This window comes from Ochotona princeps, chromosome 11 (genome assembly GCF_030435755.1).
Source record: "Ochotona princeps isolate mOchPri1 chromosome 11, mOchPri1.hap1, whole genome shotgun sequence".
In the NCBI taxonomy this organism is placed as follows: Eukaryota; Metazoa; Chordata; class Mammalia; order Lagomorpha; family Ochotonidae; genus Ochotona; species Ochotona princeps.
Genome location: NC_080842.1, coordinates 40,803,017 through 40,821,640, shown reverse-complemented (window position 1 = coordinate 40,821,640; position 18,624 = coordinate 40,803,017). Strand labels below are relative to the sequence as shown.

The window sequence follows — 18,624 nt, the reverse complement described above, 5'->3', positions numbered from 1 at the left end:
TGAGACTCAGCTCTGGCTCCCTCTTCCAGCTTTTCATGAATGCAGATCCCGGGAGGCAACAGCTAAGAGCTCAATTGTGTTCCTATCCCTCATGTGAGAGAAGCCTGGGCTGCATTCTTGGGTCAAGGACAAGATTCAGGATACTGTAAACATCTGGGCAATAAACCAGTACATGAAAACTATTTCTCAGAAAAAAAAAAAGCTTGACTAGTGAAAATAGAGCCACTGGCTGACAGTAACTCACTTAGATGATAATATGCTATTCTGCATGAAAATAATAGTTCTCAAACACTTCACGATAGTATTTCCTAGAAAAATCAACACAAATTAGTAATACATATCTTTGGGAAAAATTCTTCAGTAATGGAAGGGTCAAAAATGACAATATTTATGTCAAAAACTTTCAAAGAAAATTAAAAATGCAAACTTTTTTGAGAAATTTATATATTTCAGTCCTTTTTTTCTTTTATTTTGAAAGACTGACTTTTTTTACTAGAAAGTAAGAGAAGAATTGAGATTGAGAGAAAGATCTTCTGTCCACTGATTCACTCCCGAAGTGGTCACAACAGCTGAAGCTGAGCTGATCCGGAGCTAGCAGCCAGGAGCTTCTTCCAGGTCTCCCACATGGGTGCAGGGTCCCAAAGCTTGGAGCCATGCTCTACTGCTTTCCCAGGCCACAGCCAGGGAGCTAGATGGGAAGCGGGGCCAGGACCTCTGGAACACGAACTGGTGACCATATGGGATCCACGCATGTATAGGCGAGGACTTTAGCCACTATGCTACCCAAACAGGCCCAAAACATTGAGTGCAAGCTCATCACGAGAATTTTTCCGTGAACTCTTTCCTACGTTTTCAATAAGAACAATGACAACAATTCTGGGAGCAATATTGCATTAGAGATGTACTTTAAAACCAGTGTGTTGGGCACAGCGCCGTGGCCTAGCAGCTAAAGTCCTCGCCTTGAAAGTCCCGGGATCCCATATGGGCGCCGGTTCTAATCCCGGCAACTCCACTTCCCATCCAGCTCCCTGCTTGTGGCCTGGGAAAGCATTTGAGGACAGCCCAAGGCTTTGGGACCCTGCACCCGCGTGGGAGACCCGGAAGAGGTTCCTGGTTCCCGGCTTCGGATTGGCACAGCACCAGCCGTTGAACTCACTTGGGGAGGGAATCATCGGACGGAAGATCTTCCTCTCTGTCTTTCCTCCTCTCTGTATATCTGACTTTGTAATAAAAATAAATAAGTCTTAAAAAAAAAACAAACAGTGTTTTCAAAGGCAAGGTGCTATCCACAGGTTGATTTGTGACATTTAAAGACAGATCATCCATTATAGGAGGCAAAAATCTCATGGGTGAGAAATCAAAATCTATGTTCTTAACCAGTAATCACCATGGGCACAGGGAAAAGCCATAGGTGATTTGAAAGCAATTATATTTGGGTTGTGGTTTGTAACTCTGTTATTTAGGCAACTTGAAAAATTATTCCTGCTGAGAATAAAGTCATGCTGGCAATTTTTCAGGGACCAGGGACCCAATAATTTCTATTGTTCCATATTTTATTTCCTTGACTTGGGTACAACCCTACATTCACACATACATGAATGCATAAGAAATTCCTAAATATAGAAGCTCAACATACTCAAATGATTCATTCTAAGGGTTAAGAAAAAACTGGACAATGAAACTAAAAATTGAACCTACATAATAGCAACAAAAATGCAAAATATTTAGAGAGAAAATATGGACAAGATTTGCACAACTGAAATATGCTAACACGGTTGAGAGAAAGTAAGGATGACCTAAATAAATGGAGACAAAGACCCTGTTCAAGGATTGAGATACAAAATGAATATGAGTAAGATGCAAATTTCTAATATCAGGTTGACCTACAACTCAAAATAAACCCAAACCGAATTCCAACCTCAATATAAATGTGCTTTCTGTAGAAACTGAAAAGCTAATTCTAAAATGTACATAGAATTTTACAGAAGATCTACAATGTCAACAGTAATCGTGAAAACTTAAAAACAAAGTTGGGAGATGTTAAACTTTATGATTTTAAAATTTAAACAGATCTACAATCATCTATAATTTTGTATTGGTGAAAAGATAGACATAAAGAACCATGGAGCAGAATATACTGCCCAGAAACAGACCACATTATCTTTGTGCAACTAATTTGTCGCGAAGTTGTAAATGCAAATGCAAATGCAAAGACAAAGACGAGAGTTTCCAACATATGGTGCTCCAGCAGTTGAATTTCCACATGGGGAAAAAATAAAGTATGTCTGAAATTTTATGCAATTTCTAGGAGAAAACATAAGAAAAAAATTCTTCTTTATATGATTTATTTATTTGAAAATCATAGCTACAGACAGAGAGGGAGGGAGAGATGGAGAGAGAAAGGGAGAGGGAGACCTTGACCATAATGCATAATATTCTGCTTTAAAAAGCAAAACAGTACACCCTACAATGTGAATGAGAAACCTGCTAATTACCTTTAAAGGATCTGTAATCAGATGGACAGCAGATTTCTCATCAGAAACCCCACATGCAAGGAGCGAAAGGAGAAACAAAATCCTTAAAGGAAAGACTGTCATTTCAGAATACTACACCCAGACAACCTCCAATTTAGAAATGAAGGTGAAAGAAAGACCATCTAAAACAACCAAAAATTGAAAGAATTTGTCACCACCCAGCCAACCTTACAAATGATACTTAAGTACTACACATAGAAATAGCAAAAGATAATCAGCATCATGAAAGAATATCAAGTTAGAAAACCTATAATAATAGTATAAGTATAAAGGAGATCCAAACAAACAATAGGAATAATTACAGAAAAATGGCAAGACCAAGTAATCATTTATGAGTAATTATCCTGAATGTAAGTGAACTAAACTCTCCAATTAAAAAATACAGATTGGCTGAATGGATTTAAAAGCAAGATCCATCCATACACTGCCTAGATATTTTACCAACAAAGAGACACACAAGCTGAAAGTGAAAGGATGGAAAAAACACTCCATACAAAAGGAAATCAAAGTTGACTTTAAGATGAAACTGCCCAAAGAAACAAAGAAGGTCTTTATGTAATGATGAAGGGATCAACTCAACAGCCAAGATGTGATTGTAGTAAGTGTAAATGCGCCCAATGCTAGAGCACACAGTTATTGAAAACAAGCATTAATTCATCTAAAAGGAAACAGCCTTCAGTACAATAATAATGGGGCCTTCAACACACACTTTTATCAAGGGACAGACAACTAAACAAACAAAAATCAACAAAGAAACAACAGAACTAGTAGAACTAGTCTGTACTGCGAACCAAATGGGATCTAGTTGAAAGGTATAAAACATTTCATCCCACACCTGCAAAATCTTTTCATCAATATTAAGCTTTTTCTAGGACAGACCTTATACTAGACCATAAAGAAAGTTTCAAAAAATTTTAAGAAACTGAACTCATACCGTGTAACTTTTCTGACCACAATGAAATGAAAGTAGAAACTAACAACAAAACAAACTCCAGAAAATAGATAAACAAATGGAATGTGAACATGGCCCTGAGTGAACAGGTCATGAAGAAAATTTATGAAAGTAAAATAGCAAATCAGGCAGGATATAGCAAAATTATTATTAAGAGCAAAGTTTGTAACTTTGCCTACACACCAAAAATTAGGAAGGCATCAAATAAATACCTACAGAACCAGAAAAACAAATCAAACCTCAAACCCAAAGTTACCACGAGAAAATAATTAAAATCAGAAATTAGGGCTCGGTGCAATAGCCTAGTTGCCAAAGTCCTCGCCCTGGATATGCAGGGATCCCATATGGACAATGGTTCGCATCCCGGTGGCCCAGCTTCCCATTCAGCTCCCTGTTCGTGGCCTGGGATTGGTAGCAGAAGATGGCCGAAAGCCTTGGAACCCTCTGTGTGGGAGACCCAGAAGAAGATTCTAGTTCCCGGCTTTGGATTGGCTCAGCTTCAGCCACTGCAGCACTTGGGTAGCAAATCAGTGGATGGATTATCTTCCTCTCTGTCTCCTCTTCTCTGTATATCTGCCTTTCCAATAAAAAAATCAATCTTTAAAAAAAATCAGAGAACAAAGTTGAAATCAGACAACTGATATAAAATATCAGTGAAATGAAGAGCTACTTTTTGAAAAATAAAATTTACAGACCATTGGTACAAAAAAATCAAGAAAAAGGAGAAGACCCAAATTATAAAACCAGATATGAAAACAGAGATGTTACAATGGATATCACAGAGATAGAATCAACAGGATTGACTACAAACAGCTACACGTTAAAAGAAATGTATAGATTTCTGGACACCTAGGCAACTCACAAAACTGAATCGTAAAGACAAAGAAAACTCGAAATAGACCAATAACCAAGACAAAGATTGGATAAGTAATAAAAATAATCTCAATAAAGAAAACCCCAGGATAAGATGGGTTCTCGCCAAACTCCTAAAGAAAAACCTATTCCATTTTTTTGCAAACTACTGAAAAAACTGAAAGGGAGGAAATTCTTCTAAAATCCTTCTATAATGCCAGTTTCACCTTAATTCTAAAATGAGAAAAAGATATAATAAAGGAAAATAACTTTATTATTTATTATATTCCTGATGATCACAGATGCAGAAAACAAAAAACAAAAAAATTAAAACCAACTTCAGCAATATACTACCTAGCTCAACCCAAGAACAGTCCTGAAAGATCATTTACCCAAATTAAGTGGGATTCAACACATGCGAACTGATAAATCACATTAACAAACTGAAGAATAAAAACCGTATGATTATATCAATAGATGGAAGAAAGTATTTGATAAAACATGGAATCTCTTCATGATAAAAACCACATGCTTACTGGGTATAGGAGGCACACTCCTCAACAAAAATAAGGCAATATATAAAAACCCTATACCCTGCATAAATTTAATGGGGAAAACTTGGAAATATTTCCAACAGCATGCAGAATCAGACAAGGCTGCCCACCCTAATCATTGCTACTCACTAGTTCTGGAAGTTTTAGACTGAGTCATTAGGCAAGATGAAGAATTCAAAGGGATACAAACTGGAAAGAAGGAAGTTACCTCTATCTGCAGATGACATAATTCTATAGGTAGGGGGACCAACGACTCTACTATGTGACTGCTGGAACTCAGACTGGTAAGGTCGCAAACAATGTCATAGAAAAAGAACTTGTAAGATCCTTCTTACTTGTTTGTTTTTACAAATATTTATTTGTTGTTTGCAAACTTGTTTGCTTGTTCTTATAAATACTTGTTTATTTATTTGAAAGGTCCACTCTCAAAGTGGCCTCAGGAGTTGGGTCTGAGCCAGAAGCCAAGACCTCCACCATGGTCTCCCACAATGGGTGGCAGGGAGCCAAGTAATTGAATCATCCTGCACTGCCTTCCTGGGATAAACAGCAGGGAACTGAAATGGAAGCAGAACAGTTGGGATTCGAACTGGCAGCAGTGTGGCACAGACAGTTTAACGGGCAGCACCACAGTACCAGCCCAGTTAAGAGTATTTCTACTAAATTCTACTGAGAAACTCTATTTTCACAAATCTTACATTTTAGGATTGAGAATCATCAAATACAGGTAAGATATATACCCATTAAATGCAGTAACAGCTTTAAAACAGAACTGATCACTAGCAAAAAACAAGTTAGAAGCTCCTATAACCTAAATGTTTGTTTACCGCTACCTTTCAATACCTATGTTGTAACCCCACTCCCACGGTGATGATATATGGGGGCAGGGCATCTCTTCCACCTTGTGAAAACACAGAAAGGCCTTCACATCTATCAGTCAGTAAAGAGGTTTTTCACTAGATACTGAATCAACTTTCATTTTGGTTTATAAGCTACCCAGCTTTTAGTATTGTGTTAATAGATGGCCCGAACAGACTGGCACAGAAACTATTTGGAATGCATTATCTCAAAAACAAGGAACATGAATTTCTAGGTCATGAGGCAACTTATAGCTAAAGACTAAAACTCTGGTTTTCTGCTTTGTTTTACCTACTGTACTATTGCAGTTTAAGAAAACAAATTCGTGATACAGCTCTTTAAGGTCACACAGGAGTTGGGAACATTCACCCCTCGGGCAATGTAAACCCCCATGAAGTCATTGGTTTGACCCAGCCAAGGCAACTACAGGTAGGAATTAAAATTAAATAAATCTATATTGCAGGCTAATTCTTAGTTGATAATTATGCACAGTCTGCAAATGATATAAATAGCTAAATGTCTCTTGGCAGAAAAAGGTTTCCCATCCTTTTATCTACATGTTTCCCCTTATTTCATGTACTTATTTTTTTTTCAGATGAAATGAATTTAATTAGTATGCTTCTTTGGCTGATAAGCACTCATCAAACTGCCCATAGTGACTTTTCCCAGAGGCTACTTAAAATTTTAAGAATTCTTACACAGCCTAAGAAAATATTTTACTCTGAAAGCACATACAGAATACATGTGTTTATTACTAAAGCAAAGGCTATGCTTTATACCCTACCATTGTTAGAATTTAGAATCTTGGCCGACCTCTTACAGAGGTAAAAATCCACCCTTGCTGGAAGCAGCTGTGGCTGTGAAAGACGCTACAAATAACATGCTGGGAATTCAGCAGGCACTGTTATTATATCCTGTTTATACTGTCATTTTTCCTATCAGTAGGATATTATTTATACAGACCCCACCCATGAACTTCTTGTTTATCTTATTATAGAAATCCTCCAAATCTATAAAAAGAAACCTCTGTATTTGTTTGTGGAACAAGCACATGTTTTATAATTGTGCACCTCACTACATTTTTTAATTTAGCATTTGCTTTTGTTCTGCATCACTTGTACTCATTTTTAGTTCAAGGCTGATTTATTTCACATATTAGAGCGGAACTTAACTGACTTTACCAGCATCTGTCACAGAACAAGATTCTGCAACAGCACACCCTAAACTATATTTTGGGGTAGATTACATCAAGTAGATATATTTCTAAAATATACTTTGGACTAATTTGTCTAAAGATAGAAAAATGTACCTGTAACTGACTAGGTACCCTAGCAGTAAGCTCTGGGTGACCAGAACTGTTATCTCCTTCCATGTCTACTCTATCCTAGGTAGATCAATTATGAAAGCCAGTTTTACTTCGACTCTTACTATTTTCTAGTAAGATCTCTGCTCTCTGCCAGGAGAAGTTTACCTTGCAATTTGACAGGCTAGGTGAAAAACAGAATTGTAATAAACCACAAGAAACACCAGAATTTGGTAAACTGACCAACAGGACAATGAATAAACGTGGTTATCAATCAACCTCATTTCCTGCCTTATACAAATAAATGAAGTAATTAAATAAGAATGTAAGTTTCTTTTTACGCTTTTTAAAAATGTAAATATTTATTCCTTTGAAAGTCAAGGTTATAGAGATAGGAGAAACAGAAAGCAAGAAAGAGCTGTGATCCACTGGTTCATTCACCAAACAGCCACAATGGCCAGGCTAGGCTAGGCCAAAGCCTGGAGTTTTTTTTTAGGTTTCCCACAATGGTACAGGGGCCAAAAAACTTGCAGCATCTTCCAGGGCCATCTTTCCCAGGAACATTGGCAGGGAGCTGGATTGAAAGCAGAATAGCTGGAGTTCAAACCAGCACTCATAAGGGCTGCAGGTGTCACAGGTAGCAGCCACAATGCTGGTCTCTCTTTTCATATTTTAAAAAATACATTTATTCCCACCAGCAGTGGAGAAGGGTTCCCTTTTCCCCACAGCCTCGCCAGCAAGTGTTGGTGGTATTATGTATGTGTGCCATCCTTACTGGAGTTAGGTGGTACCTCATTGTTGTCTTCATTTGGATTTCCCTTATTGCCAAGGAACTTGAGCATTTTTTCATATGCTTGTTTGCCATGTGGGTTTGTTCTTTTGTGAAATGTCTGCCCATTTCCCGTGCCCATTTCTTGAGCAGTTTGTTTGTTCTGTTGTTTTGGTTTCTCTGTAGCTCTTTGTATATTCTGGAGATCAGCCCTCTATCTCCTATGTAGTGTGCAAAGATCTTCTCCCATTCTGTAGGTTGTTTTTTTACTTTGTTGATTGTTTCTCTAGCTGTACAGAAGCTTCTTAGTTTGATGAGGTCCCAATTGTTTATTTTGGTCTCGATTTCTACTGCTTTTGGAGTCTTTTTTAGGAAGTGAGGACCTACCCCTAAGTGTTGCAGTGTGTTTCCAACATTTTCTTCCAAAAGTTTGAAGGTTTCTGGATGTAGGTTTAAGTCTTTTATCCATTTAGATTCGATCTTGGTGTATGGTGAGAGATGTGGGTCTATCTTTTTGTTTCTGCAGGCTATCAACCAGTTGTCCCAACAGCATTTATTGAACAGACCTTTCCAATTGCTTGGGTTGTTGTCTGTCTTTTTGTCAAAGATTAATTGACTGTATCTGTGTGGGTTTCCATCTGTTGTTTCTATTCTGCTCCACTGATCTTCCTCTCTATCTTTGTGCCAGTACCAGGCTGTCTTGATGACCACTGCCCTATAGTATGTCCATAGATCCGGTACTGTGATTCCCCGTTAAGAGCCTGTTCTTCAGAGTGGTTCTGGCTATTCGTGGTTTTTTGTGTTTCCAGATGAATCTGTGTATCATTTTTTCCAGTTCGATGAAGAATGCTGTGGGTAATTTGATTGGGATTGCATTGAATGTATATATTGCTTTTGGTAGTATAGACATTTTGATGATATTAATTTTGCCTATCCAGGAGCATGGGATGTTGTTCCATCTTTCGAGGTCTTGTTCTATTTGTTTTTGAGTGTTTTGTAATTTTCTTCATAAAGGTCATCTACGCTTTTGGTTAAATTTATTCCCAGATATTTCATGCTTTTCTCTGTTATTTTGAATGGTAGCTTGTTGGTTAGATCTTCTTCCATCTTGCGGCCATTTGCATACACCATGGCTATTGATTTTTGTTCATTAATTTTGTATCCTGCCACTCTGCCAAATTCTCGTATGAGTTCTAGGAGTCTTTGTATTGAGTTTTTTGGTTCTTCTATGTAGAGAATCATGTCGTCTGCGAATAGTGAAAGCTTGACTTCTTCATTTCCAATTTGGATTCCTTTGATTTCTTTGTCTTGTCTTATGGCTTCTGCAAGTACCTCTAGGACTATATTGAATAGCAGTGGTGATAGTGGGCAGCCTTGTCTTGTTCCAGATCTCAGTGGGAAGGGATCCAGTTTTTCTCCATTTAGTATGATGCTGGCATTGGGTTTTCCATATATTGCTTTGATTATGTTGTGGATTGTTCCTTCTATCCCCACCCTGGTTAGGGTTTTTAACATGAAGTGGTGTTGAATTTTGTCGAAGGCTTTTTCTGCATCTATTGATACTATTATATGGTTTTTGTTTTTCAGTTTTTGGATGTGATGTATCACATTTATGGATTTTCTTATGTTGAACCATCCCTGCATTCCCTGGATGAAACCTACTTGGTCTGGATGGATGATCTGTCTGATGTTTTTTTGTATTCTATTGGCTAGGATTTTGTTGAGAATCTTAGCGTCAACGTTCATCAGGGAGATCGGTCTGTAGTTTTCCTTCTCTGTTAATTCTCTATTCGGTCTGGGGATTAAGGTGATATTGGCTTCATAGAATGAGTTTGGAAGAACTGCTTCCTTTTCTATTGTTTTGAAGAGCTTGTAAAGGATTGGGGTTAGCTCTGGTTGGAATGTTTTGTAGAATTCTGTGGTAAAACCATCTGGGCCTGGGCTTTTCTTTGTTGGGAGCTCTTTAATCACTGATTCTATTTCTGATTCGGTAATGGGTTTATTCAGGTCTTCTGTTGCTTCTGGGGTGAGTTTTGGTAAGTGGTGGGATTCTAAGAATCTTTCCATTTCCAAGTGGTTATCGGATTTGTTGGCGTATAGTTCTTTGTAATAATTTCTAATTATTTCCTTAATGGTAGTAGTGTCTGTTGTTATGTTGCCTTTTTCATCTTTGATGCTGCTAATTCTTGCTTTGTCTTGTTTTTTCTTTGTCAGTCGGGCCAGTGGGGTATCTATTTTGTTTATCCTCTCAAAGAACCAGCTTTTTGATTCATTTATTTTCTGAATGGTTTTTTTAATTTCTTTCTGATTTAGTTCTTGTCTTGTTTTCATAATTTCTTGTTTCCTCTTGTTTGCGGGGTCCTTCTGCTGTTGCTTTTCCAGTTCCTGGAGGTATGTGCTTAATTCCTGCATTTGTTGCCTTTCTTGAGCTTTGACGTGCGCGCTAATTGCAATAAACTTACCACGTAACACTGCTTTGGTGGTGTCCCATAAGTTTTGGACATTTGTATCTGGGTTTTCGTTGGTTTCCATAAATTTTTTGATCTCGTCTTTAATTTCTTCTCTAACCCATTGTTCGTTTAGTAGCATATTGTTCAGCCTCCAGGAGTTTACATGTTTCCTGGGACATTTTGAGTTGTTGATTTCCAGTTTCACTCCGTGATGGTCTGAGAAGGTACATGGTATGATTCTGATATTTTTGTAGTTAGTTAAACTTGCTTTGTGTCCTATTATGTGGTCTATCCTGGAGAAGGTACCATGCACTGCTGAGAAGAAGGTGTAGTCTGTGGCTTTAGGATGAAATATTCTATAGATGTCTACTAGGTCCAGTTGTTCTATTGTTTGTGTGAGTTCTGTGGCTTCTCTGTTGAGCTTTTGCTGCGTTGATCTATCTATTGGTGTTAGTGGGGTGTTCAGATCTCCCAGAATTATTGTATGTTCATCTATGTCTCCCTTTAAGTCCAAAAGTAGTTGTTTCACATAGCTGGGTGCATCCGGGCTAGGAGCATATATGTTAAGAATTGCGATTGGTTCTTGTTGGATCCTCCCTTTCAAGAAGATGTAGCGCCCTTCCCTGTCCTTTTTGACGTTTGTTACCTTGAAGTCCGTATCATCTGAGAATAGGACTGCCACGCCAGCCTTTTTTTCTTGTCCATTGGCATGGAATATTTGTTTCCATCCTTTCACTTTGAGTTTCCTGAAGTTTCTTCTGGTTAGATGTGTTTCTTGCAAGCAGCATATAGTTGGGTCCTGATTTTTAACCCAGTCTGCTAATCGGTGCCTTTTAAGTGATGAATTTAAGCCATTTGTGTTGGTGGGACTGCAGACTTGTACAGCCTCTATGGGAATCAGTTTGGCGAATACTCAAACAACTGAAAATCAGCATACCATATGATCCAGCAATAGCACTCCTAGGAATATATCCAAAAGATCTCCTACACAAGAAACCAACATGCACGCCTATGTTCATAGCAGCACTATCTACAATCGCAAAAACCTGGAAGCAGCCAAAATGCCCATCAATAGAAGACTGGATAAGAAAGCTATGGTTCATCTACTCTATGGAATACTACTCAGCTATTAAAAAAAACGAAATGCAGTTCTTTGTGGACAAATGGGCCCGAATGGAATCCATCACGCTAAGAGAAATGAACCAATCCCAAAAGGTTAAATACCACATGTTCGCCTTAATCTGAGATGAAAAGATGACAACTAGAAAGATAGTACCTGTATATTGTAATATTAGTGCAATCTCTAACAACCTGTATCCAATGCAATAAGATAACGTGATATAATCTATAAACCAACAATTAATGTCAGAATATTTAAGATCTACATCAAAAAACTGTAAAACCTACTATACCCTCAATACGCTATGTTAACCGGTAATGGGGAGGGAGTGCAGGGAAATCTTTCAAGACCATAAAAAGAGTGAGAGAAAAAAAAGTACAATATAGCTTATCAAGGTCAAATCTGGTAATTCATAGACAACACACTCAAAGCGGCACTAAACAACAATAAAACTACTATACCAATGCATGAGGGGGGAATCGGGTGCGATCCTGACAACCTCTTAACAGGAGGTCATGTGCGTGGAGCAGGGGGGCACTCCAGAGTGGAGCAGGTGGTAAGGAGGAAGCTTGGATCCCAACCACGAAGACTCCATGATCTTCAACACAAACTACTAATACGAGCAACAAGGACTATACCCCAACTGCCAAGGAGGCCACAGGGAATTGGGAATTGGATGCCCTCGGAGGTTGAGTATTCTGAGGTCACCCACCCCCAACCGGAGCTTCCGCAGGGGATGGAAGAAGTCCAAACACTACCGTGCAGAAACCAACGTCATCGGAAAGACAACCAGAAGCCCTGAGCGGTCAGCAGACACAGAAGAACAATTATTGTCCTTCGGGACCAGGGAGGAGAGCTTTCTCTGGTCCGAGCCTGGCTGCACCTCTGGACCCCCGCCCTCCCTCGCAGTGACCATCGGGATCGCTTCGAAAACCCGTCACAGCAAACAAACAATCATACAAACTGAAAAAAAAAAAAAACCCTAAAATAAATAGACAAACAACAGAAAGTAGAGCTTGAAATCTGACAGGAAAGAGCTGGCATGGATTGGCTCATGCCTTGCTGGGTGGGACACAAAGATTAGTCACTCCTCACCATGGTGTTGAGGATTTTCCTGCACCCCCCCCCCCCAAAAAAAAAAATGTTCTGCACATTAAATGTCGACAAATATCTTGTTAGAGTTACAAGCCAGTCTAGATTATCCCAAAATCTGCCAAGATCAACAAAATTATACTTCAACACAACAAATGGCTAAATACTAAAATGAAATAGACATGAGACAGCTGAATGGTACCCTATAGCCTTTTCAAGGTATATAGCAGCCGGTCCGGTCCTGTATATAAACTAAAATTGAGATGTCAATGAGCTAATCATAGGTTGTGGTTAGGACTTGTTTTTTGTTATTTTGTTCTTTGTTTTTTTTTTTTTTTTTTTTAACATACTGGTTACTCAAAACTATGTCAATTCCATAATATTGCAAATTGCTGTTGATGTTATATTGGGACTCTTAATTGACTGTGATGATATTATACCAGCTCTGACTTCGGACCAGAAATGGTCTCCCAAAGAAACTGTTCAACCCATTTGGACAATAAGTAGCTGGACTCCATGCTTAATATATGTTTGCAAGGAAAGAATCTTGATTGAATTTGAACTGTAATGCTGCATCAAGGTGGAGGAATCCACCAGGGGGGAGGGGAGAGGGAGGGGGAGGGGGATTCCCAAAGCTTATGAAACTGTCACATAATGCTAAATGTTAATTAAAAATAAATTAAAAAAAAAAGAGAGATAGTATAAAAAAATACATTTATTTTAACACAGAGTGAAAGACAGAGGGGGACAGCAAAAGTTCTTCAATCTGTTGGTTTATTCCCCATTTGGCTGCCGTGGTTGGGATGGACCAGGAATATTCCAGGTCTTCCAAATGGGTGCTAGGGTCCAAGTAATTGGGCCACTTCTTGCTGCCTAGCTGGGTACATGAGCAGGGAGATGGATGGGAAGTGGAACAACTGGGACTCAAATCAGTGCTATGTTACGGCATCTGGCACTGCAGGTAGCAGCATTACTTGCTGCACCCAAAGCAAGTTCCTAAATGGCAGGAATTTATGCAGTATATGTGGAGGAAATTAGTGCTTCTGGAGAAGTCACAGTGGACAACTTTTCACAGCTACAACTTGTATTTGCAGCAGCAATACTCTACAACAAGAGAGCTATGTTCACAGTTAATCTACAATGCTGGAGTATTAAACTGCAAGGCAGTGAACTAAGTGCAATCAATTTTAGGAGAAAAAAAGAAAATACCTCCTTGGGCTACTAGAATGAAAGAAACTGGAGAGAGAGTAACGGTTAGGACAATCTTTTTTTTTTTTAATGAAAGTTACAGAGTTACAGAGAAAAAATCTTCCACATGCTAGTTCACTACCCATATGATCACAACCATCAGAATTTAGCTAACCCAAGGTTCCTCTGGAACTTTGCCATGGGCACATGGGTTCAACAACCTGGGCCATCCTTCACGACCCTCCCAGACCACAGGTAGGGTGTGGGATGAAAAATGGAGCAGCAGTTACTTGAATCAAAGCCCATATGGGAAGCTGGCACCATGCACAGAAGTCTAGCCTAGTAGGCCGTGGGGTCTGCTCCAAGATAATCTTGGTAAATAGAAACAGGTAAAGCTGAGATGGGGAGGTACAAAGGCATCGTAGGCATGATCAAGAAGCATCCAAATGAGCACCAGGTAGAAATGTAAAGTACTTGAATTCGCTTCGGGTTATACCAAAAAGAAAAGAAGATAGCAATGAAAATACAGATTGGAATCATATTGTAAGGACTTCCGTCTTATTACATAATGAAGAACCATCAAAGAAATCTGATCCTGGGCAATAAATCTAAGACTTCAGAGAAGAAATAAAGAAGAGAAAGAACAAGTTTGGGTAAAATTGAAATGGGGGATAAAAGCTTTTAGTTCTATCAAAATCCCATAATTATATGGTAGCAAAGGAAAGTCCTTGTGATAAAACAGATAAAAAATGTGTAAATGCATTTTCAAGTCTTGTTTCCAAAACCAAGAAATGGTATATGACTAAGTAGGGCAATGTCAAACAACGCTGCTTTGCTCAAGTCAAGGTCATGACAGTTGACTAGTCTCTCAGAATCATTTTCAATATTAAACCAACTGAGGACCCGTTTCCCAGTTTAGGATGGTACTCTGGCAAACTAGAAGATTCTACTGCTTCTAACAATGGGAACTAAATTAAGAGACCAAAGCTGAGTCTTCATCCTATCATAAGTCACACCACTACATTTCATTAAAAGCTGTTCAACAAGTCTGCACATTGCCTTCAGTACTAACTCCTTGAAGACAAAGGCAAAGAATTTATTTATTTATTTATTTTTTTTTAAAGAATTTAGTTTAAATATTGTACTGACAAACACCTGATGACCAACAATTAGGATTAGGGAAGGCACAGCAATGCAACTGATTGAGACCTCAGTTGGGATGCCCACATCCCACATTGTAGAGCCAGGTTAAGTCCCAGCTATTCTACTTCCCATCCAGCTCCCTGCTAATTCACTAGGGAAGCAAAGGAGGATGATGACTCAAGTACTTTTGTTTCTGCCACCCGCATGGAGCCCTGGATGGAGTTCCTGGCTCCTGATTTCAGCGTGGCCCAGTCCCAGCTGCTTGGTTATGTGGGGACTGAATCAGCAGATCGAAGAAAAATGGATTAAACTTTCTCTCTTTGCCAGTTTGCCTTTGAAACAAACAAATAAATCTTCCAAAAAAATGCATATGCCTTCCCATAGTTTAAAATTTCATATGGAAGAGAATTTCTTTAATTGAAGTCTTTTGCCACGAACAGAGAAATTATTTATTTAAAAATTACTTGTACAATATATGATATACATGTATTATGAAAGAATGGCTAAATCTTAAGATATTTGGGATGAAAATTAGAATCTGTCAAATCTGAAATTTCCTTTTTGATCAAATTACAAATAGAAGTACATGAAACTTCTATATATCTCAACGTCTGGAGAACAGAAATACCTTAAGATAGGAAGGCACTACCGGAGATCAGATCCCTAAAGGGCTATAAAAGGCTGAGCTGAGCCACACCAAAGCCAGGAGCCATCCTTTAACCCTCAGTGGCAGGGCCCAGGTACTTGGCCCATTATCTGTTACTTTTGCAAGCAACTTAGTAGGAAGTTGGATAAGAAGTAGAAGTATTGTATTGTATAAACCATAACAATGACAACAATGTATATAGCAACTACATAACATAAGAGTTTGTGATTCCTCTAATAACTAGAGTACTGAGAATTTTTAGGATATTAATAATCATTGGAAAGACTGCACACCAACAATGAAAAGAAAGGTTATCCCCAAACTTAATAATCTGATAAAATGCAATCTAAATAGAGAATAACACACAAATACCACATGCTAGGTAGGGATGAGCTTGGGAGATGGTTAATGGGATGGGATATGAAGAACAAACAGAAGACAATGGTATCTGTTCTTTTCTCATTAATGGGTTGAGAAAAGCTTCCACATAGAGAAACACAGTTTAAAAACACAGTCTTTTTCACTCTCAGTAATTTATTAAGTGAAAAAACTGGAGACTGGCTTAAAGGATTTGCAAAGCTTTTGAAAATATGAAAGGCAGACAGCAGTTAGATGCGCTTGTGTCACAAACTCCGTTACAATTAAAAGGGAAGTAGATTCTGTTTCAGGCATAAAATTGCGACTTTTGTTCATAAAACAAATGCCATAAAACTATCATAGGTTAAAAAAAATCACTGGAGAAGCTTCATGATATTGGAGACCATGGGTTTTAAATCACAGGCACACACTTTTATGCCTAAGTTGACAGATCTGTACTGCAATGCAGATAGGCAAGCAATGTTTCAGTATCTGCACCAGAAGGCACAGATAAGACATAATTCCAGAATAAAGGGCTCTTCGGCTCTTACCTGTTACCTGTGCAACAACTGCTTGGGAAATCCTCCGATTGGCAAGAAAGGCTTTGATTTCCTCTTTTATCACACTGCTGTCCCTCCTAACAAAAACAGAAGACAAGACCAACAATGTATGTTGAAGGTAGAAATCCTCATCTTTGCTAAAAGAAAGGTGAAGCAGACAGGTGGGGAGAAGACAGAAGGAAAGCATACAAAAATAAGAAACAAACACACCAAACTTGCATGAAAATATGAAACCAAATCAAAAAACATCAAATATTCCAGCCCTAAAACACCACACCATTAGACAGACACTTTAGAGAATGCCACAGGAGACGTAAGTTTCATACCAGAGGACATTTAATTGCATGCTGTGTATAATTCATATTAGGAACAAAGCTGTCATTTGATATATGCCTAGTTTCACTATAGGAATCCATGTATCTTTTCAAAAACAAAAATGTAAAAATAAAAAGCAACAACAATAAAAACCAGCATTGAGTATCCCATGAGTTTATCTGAAAACTACACAACTGCAAAAAATAATTGTAAAACCTTAAAAATGGGTGAGGGAATTCATCTTCATCTCACAATTGAAAAAGCATTATTTTCAGATTGTCTCTGGTCTTTAACTTGCCTTCCCTTTCTTCTATAAACTAAAAAAAAAATGAAGGGAGGCTGGACTGGGTATAAAATTAGATTATTAAAAAGAGATTTATTCATCCTTATTAGTTATAATACACAGAAAACCACAAATATTCTGTGTTGCTGGATTACACATAAATCTCACTTTCTTCCACTTAATACGCCTGTCACAAATTTTTACTTCTTTAGATACAGCAAATTCTTAAAAACCAGACTTTCACAAAAACAAAAATGACCATGAAGACTGTTTCTCCACCAGAACAAAGAGGACATTTTACTAAACAAAATATTGTCCCTCTCCCAATTTCTTCCATTCTTATTAGTAGTCATATACTTTTAAAAACTGTATTAATAATTTTTCTTCTGCACTGACTTCTGCCAGTAACAATTTCTGGTCTTTTGTCCTTATCTTATATATAAGTATGTACACTGTATCTTCATTTTGTCTTTTGCTAAAATATTCTAAACATAAATAAATATTCTAAAATATTCTATAGCTTTTTTAGAAAGCCCCAATCTGAGATAATGGGATCACTAAACATTCACAAATTGTTTTCTAACTGAAATACAAACACTACAGGGACTTAAGGCTCTTTAGATTATTTAGAAAAACTATTCTGTCCAAAAGGCTCAGGAACAATGGAACACATTTAGCCCCTTAATGAGGAGTTCATGCTATTGACTGGACTCTGTTTTCCCTTTTGGAAATTCTAGAAAAGAGTGTAGAGGTGATGAGGACCACAGTTTCCAATCTGTAGTTCTATGATATATTCCTAACTAAAGATTAGAACTCTCAATCAAAAAGAGTTCTTAAGGAAGAAAATAAGGATTGAAGTGCCTATTGTAATGTTTAAAAGTTCTCTACCTAATATAGATTCTGATGTAGAAACTAGCTATATTCCTCCCAAAACACTTATCTATACATTAATAATCAGTCGATTAGAAGACAAGCTCAGCAGCATGAATTCAATGGGCTTGCTAAATCTTGGAGGAAACAACCAAATCACCATTTAATTTATGATACAACTATAAAACTCAACTGAAAAACATTTAATAAAATATTACAATATAATTTTATATGATTTCAATGTATAGAATTATCTGGAAAATAAAACTGTAAGAATATTTATTCAGGCTAAATTTAAAAAGTATTCCGGTGGGGGAAAAAGATTAATGTTATTTTAATTAAATTCACCTAGAGTAGACACTAAATCATACAGACAAGACAATACTGAATTATTCCAATAGGGAATATCGACTTTGTGAATTATTCACAGCCTTGCTTTATATCAAGGACTGAAGGAAGACACAAGGAACCTTAAAATCTGTAATACAGAAATAAATCACATACTATCTCATATACTACATTTTTAGGAATTTTACAAGTTTTTAATTACATGAGTTGAGAAATGAAAAATTCTTTATTGATTTTTCATTTTTGAAAGAAACACATACAACTTATAAGAATATGAATGAACAAGATAAAAAGCTGGACCGTGGTTTCACAATGTGGGAAAATGAAAATATTAATACTTCCCCTTTAAAGGCTTTCAAATTTTTCTTCAATCACTGAGGTTAAATACTGAATGCTATCAAATGTGTATACATATGTGTAATACACATGATTT

The 18,624-nt window shown here is 37.6% G+C and overlaps 1 protein-coding gene across 11 annotated transcripts in view; it reads right to left on the bottom strand.

Annotated features, from left to right (window-relative positions):
* The window catches only part of HMBOX1 (homeobox containing 1), a 164,446-nt gene that overhangs the window by 62,658 nt on the left and 83,164 nt on the right, over positions 1–18,624 (bottom strand). For all 11 annotated transcript variants that reach the window (XM_058670083.1, XM_036496896.2, XM_004579096.4 and 8 more), the window contains one exon: positions 16,367–16,452. In XM_058670083.1, the coding sequence (XP_058526066.1) occupies positions 16,367–16,452 (86 nt within the window). The remainder of the gene's footprint in view (positions 1–16,366; positions 16,453–18,624) is intronic.